Here is a 17,939-nt window from a genome sequence, read left to right as displayed (position 1 = left end):
CATGCCAACTGACTGATAAATGTGTAAGAGTACGTTCTCATGGAGTTTTTGAAGTGTTTTTTTTTTTTTAAGTAGACACTTCATGTACAATCCATGTAAAAAATGTGCAAACATAGCCTAAAACAGAAATGCAACATTCTGTTCTCCTGTGCCTACCACACGGATATTTGCTTATCATCACTGTATGGCCCTGTACACTTCTGTCATAGCAATCTTATAATGGGCATCATGGTGGCTCAGTGGTTAGCATTGCAGTGCTGGGGTCCTGGGTTCAAGTCTAACCAAGGACAACATTTGCAAGGAGTTTGTATGTTCTCCCAGTGTTTGCGTGGGTTTCCTTCGGGTTCTCCGGTTTCCTCCCACATTCCAAAGACATACTGATAGGGAATTTAGATTGTGAGCCCCAACTGGGGCAGCGATGATGTGTGCAACCTGTAAAGGGCTGCGGAATATGTTAGCACTATATAAAAATAAAGATTATTATTATCATCTGCCTTTGATTTTACGTGATCTGTTAGCTGGCTTCTAGTATAGCTCCGCTATTTTGTATTCCACTTTGCTTTGCTTCCATAAAGGAGCTTCATAACTACAGGTGCATCTCACAATATTAGAATATCATCAAAAAGTAAATTTATTTCAGTTCTTCCATACAAAAAGTGAAACTCACATATTAGATAGAGTCATTACAAACAGAGTGATCTATTTCAAGTGTTTATTTCTGTTAATGTTGATGATTATGGCTTACAGCCAATGAAAACCCAAAAGTCATTATCTCAGTAAATTAGAATACTTTATAACACTAGCTTGAAAAATGATTTGATATTTTGATAGCAGCCTTCAGCTTGTCTGCTTTGTTGGGTCTGGTGTCTCTCATCTTCCTCTTGACAATACCCCATAGATTCTATATGGAATTAAGGTCAGGAGAGTTTGCTGCCAATCAAGCCCAGTGATACTGTTGTTTTTACACCAGGTATTGGTACTTTTGGCAGCGTGGACAAGGTGCCAAGTCGTGCTGGAGAATGAAATTCCCATCTCCAATAAGCTTGTCGGCAGAGGGAAGCATGAAGTGCTCTAAAATTTCCTGGTAGACGGCTGCGCTGACTTTGGTCTTGATAAAACACAGTGGAGCTACACCAGCAGATGACATGGCTCCCCAAACCATCACTGATTGTGGAAACTTCACACTACCCCTTGGAAATCAAGGTCCTAGAGTCTGGAGGAAGAGTGGAGAGACAGACAATCCAAGCTGCTTGAGGTATAGTGTGAATTTTCAGTGATGGTTTGGGGAGCCATCTTTTTTCCCCCAAAAGGCCTCGGCACCAGGTTCCCTTCCAGGGGGTTGTAAAAAGGCGGCATGAGCTGTTTAAATGGGCAGTGTTTTTGCTCATTGCGCTTAGTGAACCAGTCTCTTAAATTTCCCTTAACAAAATGTACACAATTTTTTAAGTTTGACTTTCGGATATTTACCAATTTTTGCAAACACATGCAAAATCTAATCTAATTTATGCAATGTTTCTGAAAACAGAGGTTCACAAAAAGCTACTTAAGTTGACTTTCTTAAAAGTGTCCAAATGTTGAGTATATTCTGTGACTTTTCAACAGCACCTCTGATCCTTACCCCACCATATGACATCTGGAATGTTACCGGGAAGGATGCTATATTTGGCTGTGAAGTCTTTGCCTATCCCATGGCATCTATAGAATGGAAGAAAGAAGGATCAGAGCTGCTTCTCCCAGGAGATGATCCACATATCTCTGTACAGGTATGTGTTTAATTTATTGAGTCAAATTATCAAGAAACTGCGATATGTAACACTATATACAACATTGAGGGCCAAGAAAGTGACTTTAATGTACAAATGGTCTCAATGGAAGTATGGAATGAGCAACATACGCTTCATATAACATGAATTAAATTATGTTTTGGCTTCGATAATCTAGGTAGTCGGCACAGTGGTGCAGTGTGGGTTACCAGAGACTGGATCAAGGCAAATATGTTGTGCCCCCTAACACATGGATGATTAGTATTCTCCAAGTCACTTCCACCAGTCTTGTATTGAAGCCCTTATCCCCCAAGTACATTTATTGTATTTTAAGAACATACCGATGTAATTAAAGTTTACCTTTTAACCCTCTAGGTTTTTTGTTTTTGTTTTTGCTAAAATCCGATATTAATTTTAGAAATATAATTTCATATTGTTCAATTTTTTAATTTTTCATTAACTTTTTGTGTGTTTTTCTACTGTAATTACTGTTACTCTAGCCCTAAACATAACCCTATCCCTACTCCTAACCTGAGTTTTGCCTACCCATAATCTTAGCCCTTGCCAGGATTAGAAAAAGTATGTAAACATTTCACCTATGCTTTAGGACACTTTATTACTTTTCGTACAGCTCCTCCAGCAGCCGCAGGTCTCTGTCAATCCTGTCACAAAATTCAAGTGGAAGGTGCAATGGGAAACTATAGGAAAGCCTAGTAACCTTTGTCATCTCATTCACTAACTATACAGAGCGCAACATCCAAGATGAGTTTGTAACTGACTGCTTTGCTCTGCATAGGCAGTGACAGAGATGACAAATAATTTGATTATGAGAGCTTTGCCATCTCGGGCACTGTCTATGCAGAGCACAGCAGCCGGTGAATAACTCATCTTGGCTGCTGCTCTCTGCCTAAGAATCCGGGGCACAGAATGGGATGTCAAGGCCACCGCTAGCTGCTTCACTGATGTCGCCGGTCACAGGGCAGGCACTCACGGTGCTCCTGTGCCACTCCAAGAAGAAGCGGAAGTGGGAATGGAAGGGGGAAGAAACTGCCCTCATGCCTGTAGTGCTAAATATTGAGGTTTGTGGAGGTCCGTCTGTACTTTGCTATGTAATGCAAACCTGTATATGCTGACAATTAGGCTACGTTCACACGATCCGTTTTTCACTGCGGATTTTTCCGGTCCTTTTTCGGGGAAATCCGCAGTGGAAAACGGCGGTGCTTCTCTCGGCGGATTTGTGTCCTTTTTCTTCTGCGGATTCCACTGCGGGTTTCCAACTGCAGTTTCCTATTGGTGCTGTTGGAAACCCGCAGCGGAATCCGCTGAAAGAATTGACATGGTACTTCTTTTTTCCGTTGGCAAATCCGCGCGGATTTTCCAGCGAAAAAAAGGATCGTCGGCACAGCGGGTTTTGTTTTCCATAGGGTAACATTGTACTGTACCCTGCATGGAAAACGGCTGCGGATCCGTAGCTGCAATTCCGCTACGGATCCGCAGCAAAAAACGGATCGTGTGAACGTAGCCTTATAGTTCAATGACCAAATTAGCAGGCTATCCTGCAATTGCAAAGAAAATTGCATATACCCTTTCCTGTATTAAGCGATTACTAAATACTCTTGCCAATGTTCTAAGTTCCCTCCTTTACTCAGCAACATACCTCACCCAGTAATCTAGCTACATGTCTTAATCTGTCCATAGCAATGCACAGATTGCCAGCTTTCGTTTTGGAATTGGTACCATGCCCTCTGTTTTCCACCTTTACAGTGACATTGAATGATACCGACATACTGTATAGATATGGAGAATTCCAGAAAATTACTGGAAAAATTTGTAAACTAAAATGAAAAGCAATTTAGAGTAAAGCTAATTAGTCATTTTTTTTATGTGATTTGTGGCTCTAAAGTTTTATTCATGTTGACAAGCTCAAATTAAAAACATCCATGTTGGCAAAATGTTGTCACTGATTAAAGGGATTGTGATGGTAATTCTTTATGGGTAAAGCTGTTTGGTTTTCATTTGTAATGCTATACGCCATCTGATGAAGAGCCGGACTAAATATACAAATTTACAAACTTGGGGTCATAGGAACAGATTAAAGAACGGTTATAGTTTTCCTTTATAGCATAGAGCAAATAGTATTTACTGTTCACAAATTCCCAGAAAAAGGTATAATTAGACGAAATAGAAAAATCTTGTCCCATTTTGTTGGATATAATTAAGGCCAGCTTTTTAAGAACAAACATTTTCTTCCAATTTCATAAATACCATTTTTTGGCAATTGGAAAACGTAGGAGCAAATCAAGATCAGTGGAGAAGAAGACCGGTTAAAGAGTTTGGCATTGGTGTCCTCTTCCGTATCTGTTATATACGGTAATTCTTGGCTAACCATACACATTCACTGGTCCTGGTAACTTTTATTTCTCAGTCCAGTCCACAGTGAATTGGACTGAAGCAATAACAAAAAATATTCTGAATCGAAGGGTAGTGGAGACTCTCTAGCCAATGAAAGCCCAAGAAAGGGAATATCCCACAATTACAACTCCGTCCTCACCATTCGACATAATTGGCAATAAGTGTGTATTCACTAAAGGTCCCGTCCACCAAGCATGAGAAGAAGGGTGCTTCGTCCTCTGTTTCAATGGAGCAATATTAGAGCATGCACACAACTAGTCCATTCATTGACTGGCAAAGATATATCAGCATTGTACTTGGTGATCTCCATCAGTCCCTTAGTAAATGCTAAAATGCTGCTCCATACAAACAAGAAGCACAGAAGTAGACCCTTGTTCTCATGGTTGGTGGAATCGCTAGAAACCAGACATATCACCTATCCTGTGGACCGCTTTACGCAATCCTTGTACTATCCTGTTGAATATGTTGTGTGAGGGGTTGACTTACTCAGCTGCTTCCCAAAGTAGACACAGGAACACGTCTCGTGGTAAATCACCTGCTGGTTTATTGAGGAACAGCATAAACCACAGCAGGGTTTAGCAAAGCAAACATGGCCTTACTGGCATAATGGCAGAGCAAAAAGATAACGTATAACAAAGTCCAGCCCTCTCAGACCACCATGTGTCTTCAGCTCCACCTGGAGCCACCGTTTGGAGTCTTTCCTCTCCAAACACAAACGACAGACTGCCTCTCAAGTCCAGCCATTAAAATCCAGACCATGTGTTATGACCCCAATGGCGAGGGTCTCAGAGATATCAGCAAGTCTGCAAAGTACAAAAATCCAGCTCATAGGGCAGTGGTAACTGGGTTGACCATATATCTACTCCTAACGCCAACCCTAGAAGTAGCCGGGGAACATGCCTACGTTGGTCGCTAGATGTCTCGCGCCAGCCGGAGAGCTAACTACCCCTAGAAGAGGAAAACAAAGACCTCTCTTGCCTCCAGAGAAAGGACCCCAAAAGTAGGATACAAGCCCCCCACAAATAATAACGGTGAGGTAAGAGGAAATGACAAACACAGAGATGAACTAGGTTTAGCACAGAGAGGCCCACTTACTAATAGCAGAATATAGTAAGATAACTTATATGGTCAACAAAAACCCTATTAAAAATCCACGCTGGAGATTCAAGAACCCCCGAACCGTCTAACGGCCCGGGGGGAGAACACCAGCCGCCCTAGAGCTTCCAGCAAGGTCAGGATACAGATAATATACAAGCTGGACAAAAAATACAAACAATAACGAATAGCAAAAAGCAAAAAAGCAGACTTAGCTTAATCAAGCAGGAACCAGGATCAGTAGACAAGAGCACTACAGATTAGCTCTGATATCAACGTTGCCAGGCATTGAACTGAAGGTCCAGGGAGCTTATATAGCAACACCCCTGACCTAACGACCCAGGTGAGCATAAAAGGAATGACTGACAAACCCAGAGTCAAATCACTAGTAGCCACTAGAGGGAGCCAAAAAGTAAATTCACAACAGTACCCCCCCCTTAGTGAGGGGTCACCGAACCCTCACCAAGACCACCAGGGCGATCAGGATGAGCGGCGTGAAAGGCACGAACTAAATCGGCCGCATGCACATCAGAGGCGTCCACCCAGGAATTATCCTCCTGACCATAGCCCTTCCACTTGACCAGGTACTGAAGCCTCCGCCTGGAGAGACGAGAATCTAAGATCTTCTCCACCACGTACTCCAACTCGCCCTCAACCAACACCGGAGCAGGAGGCTCAGCAGAAGGAACCACAGGCACAACGTACCGCCGCAACAAGGACCTATGAAATACGTTGTGAATGGCAAACGACACCGGAAGATCCAGGCGAAAGGATACAGGATTAAGGATCTCCAATATCTTGTAAGGACCAATGAATCAAGGCTTAAATTTGGGAGAGGAGACCTTCATAGGAACAAATCGAGAAGACAGCCATACCAAATCCCCAACACGAAGTCGGGGACCCACACCGCGGCGGCGGTTGGCAAAACGCTGAGCCTTCTCCTGTGACAACTTCAAGTTGTCCACCACATGATTCCAGATCCGCTGCAACCTATCCACCACAGAATCCACCCCAGGACAGTCAGAAGGCTCCACATGTCCCGAGGAAAAACGAGGGTGGAAACCAGAGTTGCAGAAAAATGGCAAAACCAAGGTGGCAGAACTAGCCCGATTATTAAGGGCAAATTCAGCCAACGGCAAGAAGGTCACCCAATCATCCTGATCAGAAGAGACAAAACACCTCAAATACGCCTCCAGAGTCTGATTAGTTCGTTCCGTTTGTCCGTTAGTCTGTGGATGAAAAGCGGACGAAAACGACAAATCTATGCCCATCCTACCACAAAAGGATCGCCAGAACCTGGAAACAAACTGGGATCCTCTGTCCGACACAATATTCTCAGGAATGCCGTGCAAACGAACCACGTTCTGGAAGAACACAGGAACCAGATCAGAAGAGGAAGGCAGTTTGGGCAAAGGAACCAGATGGACCATCTTGGAGAAACGATCACATATCACCCAGATGACAGACATGCCCTGAGACACCGGAAGATCCGAAATGAAATCCATAGAGATGTGTGTCCAAGGTCTCTTCGGGACAGGCAAGGGCAAGAGCAACCCGCTGGCACGAGAACAGCAAGGCTTAGCTCGAGCACAAGTACCACAGGACTGCACAAATGACCGCACATCTCTTGACAAGGAAGGCCACCAAAAGGACCTGGCCACCAGATCTCTGGTGCCAAAAATTCCCGGGTGCCCTGCCAACACTGAGGAATGAACCTCGGAAATGACTCTGCTGGTCCATTTAGCAGGCACAAACAATCTGTCAGGTGGACAAGAGTCAGGCCTACCAGCCTGAAATCTCTGCAACACACGTCGCAGATCTGGAGAAATAGCTGACAGGATAACTCCTTCCTTAAGAATACCCACAGGTTCAGTGACTCCAGGAGCATCAGGCACAAAGCTCCTAGACAGAGCATCGTCCTTCACATTCTTAGAACCTGGTAAATACGAAACCACAAAGTCAAAACGGGAGAAAAACAATGACCAGCGGGCCTGTCTAGGATTCAGGCGTTTAGCAGACTCGAGGTACATCAGATTTTTGTGATCAGTCAAGACCACCACACGATGCTTAGCACCCTCGAGCCAATGACGCCACTCCTCAAATGCCCACTTCATGGCCAACAACTCCCGATTGCCCACATCATAATTTCGCTCTGCCGGCGAAAACTTCCTAGAGAAAAAGGCACAAGGTCTCATAGTAGAGCAACCAGGGCCTCTCTGCGACAAAACGGCCCCTGCCCCAATCTCCGAAGCATCCACTTCAACCTGAAAGGGAAGTGAGACATCAGGCTGGCACAAAACAGGCGCTGAAGTAAACCGGCGCTTCAACTCCTGGAAAGCCTCCACGGCAGCAGGAGCCCAGTTAGCCACATCAGAGCCTTTCTTGGTCATATCCGTCAACGGTTTAACAACGCTAGAAAAATTAGCGATAAAACGACGGTAGAAGTTAGCAAAACCCAAGAACTTCTGAAGACTCTTAACTGACGAGGGTTGAGTCCAATCATGAATAGCTCGAACCTTGACTGGGTCCATCTCCACAGCAGAAGGGGAAAAAATGAACCCTAAAAAGGGAACCTTCTGTACACCAAAGAGACACTTTGAGCCTTTAACAAACAAAGAATTTTCACGCAAAATCTTGAAAACCATCCTGACCTGTTCCACATGCGAGTCCCAATCATCAGAAAAAAACAGAATATCATCCAGATAAACGATCAAAAATTTATCCAGATACTTCCGGAAAATGTCATGCATAAAGGACTGAAAAACTGAAGGTGCATTAGAGAGCCCAAATGGCATCACCAAGTACTCAAAATGACCTTCGGGCGTATTGAATGCGGTTTTCCATTCATCTCCTTGCTTAATGCGCACAAGGTTGTACGCACCACGAAGGTCTATCTTGGTGAACCACTTGGCACCTTTAATCCGGGCAAACAAGTCTGACAACAACGGCAAAGGATACTGAAATTTGACAGTGATCTTATTCAAAAGCCGATAGTCAATACAAGGCCTCAAAGATCCGTCCTTTTTAGCCACAAAAAAGAATCCCGCACCAAGAGGGGAAGAAGAAGGACGGATATGCCCCTTCTCCAGAGACTCCTTGATATATGAACGCATCGCGGTATGTTCAGGTACCGACAGATTAAACAGTCTTCCCTTAGGAAACTTACTGCCTGGAATCAAATCTATTGCACAGTCACATTCCCTATGAGGAGGCAATGCACTTGACCTAGACTCGCTGAAGACATCCTGATAATCAGACAAATACGCCGGAACTTCCGAAGGCGTAGAAGTAGCAATAGACACGGGCAGGGAATCTCCATGAATTCCATGACAGCCCCAACTTGACACTGACATTGCCTTCCAGTCCAAGACTGGATTATGGGTCTGTAACCATGGCAACCCCAAAACAACCAAATCATGCATCTTATGCAGAACAAGAAAACGTATCACCTCCCGATGTTCAGGAGTCATGCACATGGTAACCTGTGTCCAAAACTGCGGCTTATTTTCTGCCAATGGCATAGCGTCAATACCCCTAAGAGGGATAGGATTTTCTAATGGCTCAAGAACAAAACCGCAACGCTTGGCAAATGACAGATCCATAAGACTCAGGGCAGCACCTGAATCTACAAACGCCACGACAGGATACGATGACAGTGAGCAAATCAAAGTTACAGATAGAATGAACTTAGGTTGCAAATTACCAATGGCGACAGGACTAACAACCTTAGTAAGACGCTTAGAGCATGCTGAGATAACATGTGTAGAATCACCACAGTAGTAACACAAGCCATTCTGGCGTCTATGAATTTTCCGCTCATTTCTAGTCAGGATTCTATCACATTGCATTAAATCAGGTGCCTGTTCAGATAACACCATGAGGGACTTTGCGGTTTTGCGCTCCCGCAACCGCCGGTCAATTTGAATCGCCAGGGCCATGGAATCATTCAGACCTGTGGGAATGGGAAAACCCACCATCACATTCTTAATGGCTTCAGAAAGGCCATTTCTAAAATTTGCAGCCAATGCACACTCGTTCCACTGGGTCAGCACGGACCATTTCCGAAATTTTTGGCAATACACCTCAGCCTCGTCCTGGCCCTGAGACATAGCCAGCAAGGCTTTTTCTGCCTGAATCTCAAGATTGGGTTCCTCATAAAGCAAACCGAGCGCCAGAAAAAACGCATCAATATCAGCCAATGCCGGATCTCCTGGCGCCAGCGAGAAAGCCCAATCCTGAGGGTCGCCCCGTAAAAAAGAAATAACAATTTTCACTTGCTGAGCGGAGTCTCCAGAGGAACAGGGTCTCAGGGACAAAAACAATTTACAATTATTCCTGAAATTTCTAAACTTAAATCGGTCTCCGGAAAACAGTTCAGGAATCGGTATCTTAGGTTCTGACATAGGATTTCTGGTAACATAATCTTGTATGCCCTGCACACGAGCAGCAAGCTGGTCCACACTTGTAATCAAGGTCTGGACATTCATGTCTGCAGCAATCACAAGCCACTCAAAGGTAAAGGGGAAAAGAAAAAAAAAAAAATGAGAGAGAGAAAAAAAAACTCAGAACTTTCTTTCTTATAATCCCACTTCTGCAATGCATTTAACATTTAGTACAGGCCTGGCAAACTGTTATGACCCCAATGGCGAGGGTCTCAGAGATATCAGCAAGTCTGCAAAGTACAAAAATCCAGCTCATAGGGCAGTGGTAACTGGGTTGACCATATATCTACTCCTAACGCCAACCCTAGAAGTAGCCGGGGAACATGCCTACGTTGGTCGCTAGATGTCTCGCGCCAGCCGGAGAGCTAACTACCCCTAGAAGAGGAAAACAAAGACCTCTCTTGCCTCCAGAGAAAGGACCCCAAAAGTAGGATACAAGCCCCCCACAAATAATAACGGTGAGGTAAGAGGAAATGACAAACACAGAGATGAACTAGGTTTAGCACAGAGAGGCCCACTTACTAATAGCAGAATATAGTAAGATAACTTATATGGTCAACAAAAACCCTATCAAAAATCCACGCTGGAGATTCAAGAACCCCCGAACCGTCTAACGGCCCGGGGGGAGAACACCAGCCGCCCTAGAGCTTCCAGCAAGGTCAGGATACAGATAATATACAAGCTGGACAAAAAATGCAAACAATAACGAATAGCAAAAAGCAAAAAAGCAGACTTAGCTTAATCAAGCAGGAACCAGGATCAGTAGACAAGAGCACTACAGATTAGCTCTGATATCAACGTTGCCAGGCATTGAACTGAAGGTCCAGGGAGCTTATATAGCAACACCCCTGACCTAACGACCCAGGTGAGCATAAAAGGAATGACTGACAAACCCAGAGTCAAATCACTAGTAGCCACTAGAGGGAGCCAAAAAGTAAATTCACAACACCATGTGACTGATCACATGACTGTTATTATATCACACAGGTCCTGTTAGCACATGGCTGTGCCGACTCTGCAGGTGTAGATATGGTGGACATCTTCCCACCCACTCTATAGATGTCCACCTGAAAACCAGCTCATTATGCAATGTAATTTAACCCTCACAACACGTAGTGTGCTGGAGGAAAATACTCTGGTTTCACATCACTGACGCCATTATGCGTGTGACACATATCTCCCCTCATATACCATGCCAGTGACCCTGGCATATTTGCATCTCTCCGCATGCTTTTATCTTAAATGATATCTTTGTTTCAACAAACTTTAAAAATCAATAGTATAGGCAAACATAAGAAACTCTAATATATCTTACAAAAAAATTGCTCCTTTCTCCATTTGAGAGACACTTCTTACTCTTCCCCATGCCTACTGAAGTCAACATGCACTCTGTTAAAACAATTCAAATCCATCTCAGGCTACGTGCACACATTCGGGATTTGCAGTAGAAAATTCTGCTGTAAATCCTGATGTGTAGGCAGTAAAAATACTGCGCAAATATGTGAATTTTTGGCCGCATTTTGTTTGCCTTTTTGTTGCACCTTTTACATGCGTTTTTGTTGCAGATTATTCCCAACTCAATACTATGGGTGAAATCTGCAGCCAAAACTGTAAATCACATATTGAGTATTAGGTCAGTTTTTTAGTTCAGTATTTGTCAGCCAAAACCAGGAGTGGAACAGTGAGAGGAAGATTATAATAGAAACACGTCACCACTTCTGCATTTTTTACCCACTCCTGATTTTGTATTACAAATACTGAGGTAAAAAACTGACCAAATACTGAACGTGTGAACGTGGCCTAACTGGATTAACATGCTGCAGATTTAAATCTGCTGCAAATCAGGAAGCAAAAATAAGCAACGTATGCATGAGATTAAAGGTATGTCGTTCACTTTGCTGGTACTAGGAAGTCCTTCAGGTTTTGTGACAAAACTGTGGAGTAAAAAGACAACGTGTGCACATACCTTTAGTCAAAGTAAGCTGGACTGCCAGCACAGTGAGGTTTCAGATTACAGCTTCTATTTTACTCTATGGAAAGGGGGAGAGGAGTGAGCAGCACTCAGCTCAGTGGAGAGAACACAAGAGATGAAGCCTGCTGAGGGGAAAACTGGTGAAAAATGCAGAACAAATACAAGTCATATAATGACCGGGAAGAATATAACGATAGCTAGATAGCTAAAGATGTAAAGTCCGTGTTACTGTTTGCGTTCGGCCCCCCAAACATTGAGTGATTACCATGCTGTCATCTGCATGCGAGAAACACCGTCTGCTCTATTTAGTGGTAAGATTATTACCACCGGTCAGAGAGCTGTGATTCCCATGCTGTCAGATGACAGTGTGAGCCAGCAGCTGTGACCGGCGGTGAAAAGTCTACTGCCGGTCACGTGTCGTCTGATGAGAGAGGAATACTCCCATCAGCCTACTCCTGCTGTTCCTGATAACAGCAAGAGCGCAGAAGCCGCTGATGGGAATATTCATCAGCTGGCACCTGTGCGCTATAAATAAATGAAAAAAATAAAAAGAATTGGGGTCTACTCTATTTTTGATAACTAGTGCTGGCAAAACTGACAGCTGCGGGCTGCAACCCTCAGTTGTCAGCTTTATCATGGCTGTTTATCAGAATAGAGGGGTCCCCTCTATGCCTTTTATTTTCATTATTTAACATAAATAAATTATTTAAAAAATGGCAAGGTGTCCCCCCCATTTTTGACAAGCAGCCAAGCTAAAGCAGACAACTAGGGGCTGGTATTCTCAGGCTAGTAACGGGCCATGGATATTGGCCCTCCCCAACCTAAAAATAGCAGCCAACAGCCGCCCTAGAGAAAACGCATGTATTAGATGCTCCAATTCTGGAGCTTTGCCTAGCTCTTCCCACTTGCCATGTGGCGGTGGCAAGTGGGCTAATGGTTGTGGGGTTGATGTCAGCTGTTTTCTGGTTGCTAACATCAATTCCACAGGTTAGTAATGAAGAGGCGTTTATAATATGCCTATCCATTATTAACCCCAAAGGTTGATTGTAAAGACACAGCCAGAATAAAATGCTTTATTTGAAAGAAAGACACTGACACCTTTATTTGAAATAAAAATAAAAAAGCACAGTTATACTCACCTTATGCCAATTTCATTGAAAGCCCTTGTCTCCTGTAAAAAAGCAGAAAATAATAAACAGCAAAAATACACACCTTACGCCTATTCCATTGAAGCCCTTGTCCCCCATAAAAAAGAAAAATAATAAACAACCTTATCCCTCACCTGTCCAAAGTTAAGATGTCCCACGCCGTAATCTATCTCTGCGACATTTGGTTAACAACCTGGACGGTGCCATGATGCGACTGTCAAGGCTGAAAACCATGGCAGAATGAGGTGCAGCGAATTCAGCTTTAGTGACTAGCGGTAACATCATAGAGTTCATCGACGGTCATTGAAAATGTGTTCCCACACTTCACTGTGAGCCGGGACGATGAACTGTGGTGACCTCAATGAGATCACCGCGAGCATGGTGGGAGTTTTCAAAATTCACATTATGAGGTCATTTACTTCAATCTATAAAGTTTAGCTTTATTTCAACCACGTACAGGCTTTGTGCTAGCTGCACCGTTTTCTAGCTTCCCAGGATTGCCATAATCTTCACCCTTTAACCCCTGTAGAGAGATCTGGACTTACACAGGGACCCCTAGGATGGGCCACGGAGACAGCTGCTGTTTTGTGGTGCAAGGTAGCAAGAAGACTAGTCAGGTAGCCGGTGTCAGAACCAGGTGGTATGGGAGGTAAGAAATGGTCAAACAGGAGAAATGTCAACAAAGTAGCCAAGGTCGGAGAATGGGATAAATCAGGATGGAACACCAGAAGCACAGTAAAAATGAAACCAGATAGTACAACAATTGACTGGCAGTGGGAACTGATTCTCAGTGATTTAAATAGTGAGCAACTCATAGCGTCTGGATTAACCAGAGCCACAAGTCCCAGGAATAAAACAGAGCTACTGAACAGTCACTCTGCATCAGGAGGAGTAGAGAGGATTTGCAGCGGCATGGATGTAACACAAGTTCCCCAAAAAAGAAATGCTAAATAATTTCTACAATATTAAAAGGAACCTGACTATGTGCACACGTCAGGATTTTCTGCAGAATTTTCCTGAACAAAACTGGACTTTTTCTGCAGGAAATCTGCATGCGTTTTTGACACGTTTTTTGAGCGTATTTTTTCTGGAGCTTCCCAATGCATTAAATAGCAAAAAAATCCGCAAAATTAATGAACATGCTGCGTTTTTTACCGTGATGTGTTTTTTTCACGGAAAAAACGCATCATGTGCACAAAAATTGCAGAATGCATTAAAAATGATGGGATGCTTATGTATGCGTTTTTTAAGCATTTTTTCCTTGAAAAATGGCGGAAAAAAATGCGAAAAATCCTGAACGTGTTCACATAGCCTCAGCAGGATTGTGCACAGTAACCTATACACAGTGTCAGGTCGGCGCCGTTATACTGATTACAATGATACTTAGTGATGAAATCTGTCTTGTGGTTGCTGTTTAATCTTTATTTTCAGTTTTCGGTTAATGATCTGCTCATGCTCCGGGGTGACTTGTGGGAGATCTTCATGAGGTGCTCTGATTAGGTATTCATGTGTTTGGCTTCTGACAGATCACTGATCCCTCACTGACGTATTAGGCCGGCCTCACACTAGCGAGTTTTACGGACGTATGAGCGCATAAACTACGTCCGTAAAACTCGCAAAATAAACGGCACAATTATTCTCAATGGGGCTGCTCCTATTAGCCGTATATTACGGTTCAGTATTATACGGCTTTCTACGGCCGTACAAAATCGCAGCATGCTGCGTTTGTCACCGTATTGCGCAAAAAAATCGCCAATGAAAGTCTATGGGGGCGAGAAAAATACGGATTCCACACTGACCAGCAGTGTGACTTGCGAGAAATACGCAGCGGTGTTAGTGAAAAGTCGGTAATTCAATTGCCGGCTTTTCATTTCTCCTGCACAAACCCGACATGATATGAGACATGGTTTACATACAGTAAACCATCTCATATCCCCTTTTTTTTTGCATATTCCACACTACTAATGTTAGTAGTGTGTATGTGCAAAATTTCAGCGCTGTAGCTGCTGAAATAAAGGGTTAAATGGCGGAAAAAATTGGCGTGGGCTCCCGCGCAATTTTCTCCGCCAGAATGGTAAAGCCAGTGACCGAGGGCAGATATTAATAGCCAGGAGAGGGTCCATGGTTATTGGCCCCCCCGTGGCTACAAACATCTGCCCCCAGCCACCCCAGAAAAGGCACATCTGGAAGATGCGCCTATTCTGGCACTTGGCCACTCTCTTCCCACTCCCTGTAGCGGTGGGATATGGGGTAATGAAGGGTTAATGTCACCTTGCTATTGGAAGGTGACATTAAGCCAGATTAATAATGGAGAGGCGTCAATTATGACACCTATCCATTATTAATCCAATTGTTGGAAAGGGTTAAAAAACACACACACACATGATTTAAAAGTATTTTAAAGAAATAAACACAGCGGTTGTTGTAATAATTTATTGTTCTCTCAATCCATCAGGAACACCCTCGCTTGGAAAAATAATAAACGCACAAGATACATACCTTCTGGTGAACCGTCTCGTCCCACGAAGTAATCCATCTGAAGGGGTTAACTAATATTACAGGCAGGAGCCCTGCTAAATGCAGCTGTGTGCTCGTGCTTGTAATCCCCCGGGTGCTGAAAGGAAAGCAGGATCTGTACTTACATTGAGTCGCGGTGAGGCGCCCTCTGGTGGATGTTCTCATGAACTGCAGCCTGGGAACTTTTTCCCACGCTCCAGGTCATATGAGTTCATCCACCAGGGGGCGCATCACCGCGACTGAAGGAAATGTAGGTCAATGACCTACATTTCATTCATTCGCCGGGGGATTACAGGCACGGAGCACAGCTGCATTTAGCAGGGCTCCTGCCTGTAATATTAGTTAACCCCTTCAGATGGATTACATCGTGGGACGAGACGGTTCACCAGAAGGTATGTATCTTGTGCGTTTATTATTTTTCCAAGCGAGGGTGTTCCTGATGGATTGAGAGAACAATAAATTATTACAACAACCGCTGTGTTTATTTCATTAAACTACTTTTAAATCATGTGTGTGTGTGTGTGTTTTTTAACCCTTTCCAACAATTGGATTAATAATGGATAGGTGTCATAATTGACGCCTCTCCATTATTAATCTGGCTTAATGTCACCTTCCAATAGCAAGGTGACATTAACCCTTCATTACCCCATATCCCACCGCTACAGGGAGTGGGAAGAGAGTGGCCAAGTGCCAGAATAGGCGCATCTTCCAGATGTGCCTTTTCTGGGGTGGCTGGGGGCAGATGTTTTTAGCCACGGGGGGGGCCAATAACCATGGACCCTCTCCTGGCTATTAATATCTGCCCTCAGTCACTGGCTTTACCATTCTGGCGGAGAAAATTGCGCGGGAGCCCACGCCAATTTTTTCCGCCATTTAACCCTTTATTTCAGCAGCTACAGCGCTGAAATTTTGCACATACACACTACTAACATTAGTAGTGTGGAATATGCAAAAAAAAAGGGGATATGAGATGGTTTACTGTATGTAAACCATGTCTCATATCCTGTCGGGTTTGTGCAGGAGAAATGAGAAGCCGGCAATTGAATTACCGGCTTTTAACACATATCGCGCTGAATGAAATCTAAATACAGAATATATATATATGTGTCTCAATGACATATATATATATATATATATATATATATATATATATATATATATATATATATATATATACTGTATATATGTTTTCCCAAACATTTGAGCACATAAATCCATTAGATGTCGGTTTTGCAAGCCTGCGCGAAAATCTCGCAGTACGGATGCCATACGGATTACATACGGAGGATGCCATGCGCAAAATACGCTGACACACCCTGACTACGGATCAATATTTTGGGAACATTTCTCCGTATTACGGCCGTAGTACGGACGTATAATACGTGGCGTATTGTCTTACGCCCAGTGTGAGGCCGGCCTTATACTGATATAATACTGATGTATTATACACATCTTGGAAGAAAAAAAAGACCTACAGGCAGGTGTCAACAGCGGATCACCGATAGCTGCTACTGCGCAGGCTCGGCCGGTGCCATTTTCAAACGGATTTTTTTTTTTTAGGAATATCAGGAGAACAGCAAAGAAATCAAATTATAATCACACTACACATGCGATCAGGTTGCAGCGCAGCAATTAGTGATGATAGTGCCAGACTGAGCAAGGACTCATTCCTTTGACAAACTACATGGCAAAACTCAAATGTCAATTTATTCATAATCCTTTTGGAAGAATTACTGAAAAACAGCACAACAAAGAGTTCTGAAAGAGATAACAAGTTGTTACTAAAATAGACATTTTCAGAATAGTGATGGAGTCTCTTCGATTACCTCCACATAGAGTTATCTGCTAGACATGAATGCGAGGATTGAATTCAGACTTCTGAAAGTTTCAATAGGCACCATATGTGGAGACATATTGCACATACATGGAATTATTTCACTCAGCATCACTTTTGATTGTTATTTTTGGCATCACGTGCATATTTCCAAAAGACTTTGGCAATCTTTAAACATTACCACAATAATGTACTGTTGACCTTATTCCAGAAAAAAAGCTTTCAGGCAAAAATCTATCTGATTAAATTCAGAACTTAAGCAGATACTGTACATAGAGATATGTTTGAGAAATGGAGGATTTCATTTGTAAATGACATTTGTAAGGTAGAAGTCGTATCTGTGAATGTTTTGTAGCTGCTGCTCATCTGGAAAGTGATACTGCATCATTTTCTTGTAGACTTCATATTATTACTGCTTCTACTTAGGGATTTCCTGTCTGTCTAGAAATAGTCTTATATATTTTAGAATACGAGAATTGATGAGTCCTGTGTTGTGTAGAGTCACAGTAATGATTGTTTGACCTGAATCTGACTGAGATGCAAAGTCCCATCGGGAAATCTAATGTTGTAATAAAATCCACCTGTTGAGTCTCGGCTAATGTAACGTTACGTATACAGCATTTTTTCCATAACCTTTTGACTGTTGCTTAGGAAACATTTGCATTTGATATACAATAACCTTATTAGCTAGGGATAAAGAGCCATTTGCATGGGGCTGAAATTAAAAGCCAGAGTAGATCTCAGAATCAAACTTCT

General features: G+C 43.2%; 1 protein-coding gene across 1 annotated transcript in view; it reads left to right on the top strand.

Moving 5' to 3' along the window:
* Nucleotides 1-17,939, top strand: part of KAZALD1 (Kazal type serine peptidase inhibitor domain 1) — a 57,864-nt gene that overhangs the window by 19,108 nt on the left and 20,817 nt on the right. The window contains exon 3 of the mRNA XM_077258629.1: nt 1,603-1,763. Coding sequence (XP_077114744.1) covers nt 1,603-1,763 — 161 coding nt within the window. The remainder of the gene's footprint in view (nt 1-1,602; nt 1,764-17,939) is intronic.

This window comes from Ranitomeya variabilis, chromosome 4, assembly GCF_051348905.1.
Source record: "Ranitomeya variabilis isolate aRanVar5 chromosome 4, aRanVar5.hap1, whole genome shotgun sequence".
NCBI classification, from domain to species: Eukaryota; Metazoa; Chordata; class Amphibia; order Anura; family Dendrobatidae; genus Ranitomeya; species Ranitomeya variabilis.
The sequence above is the reverse complement of the archived record's forward strand: the minus strand, read 5'-3'. Positions and strand labels throughout refer to the sequence as shown.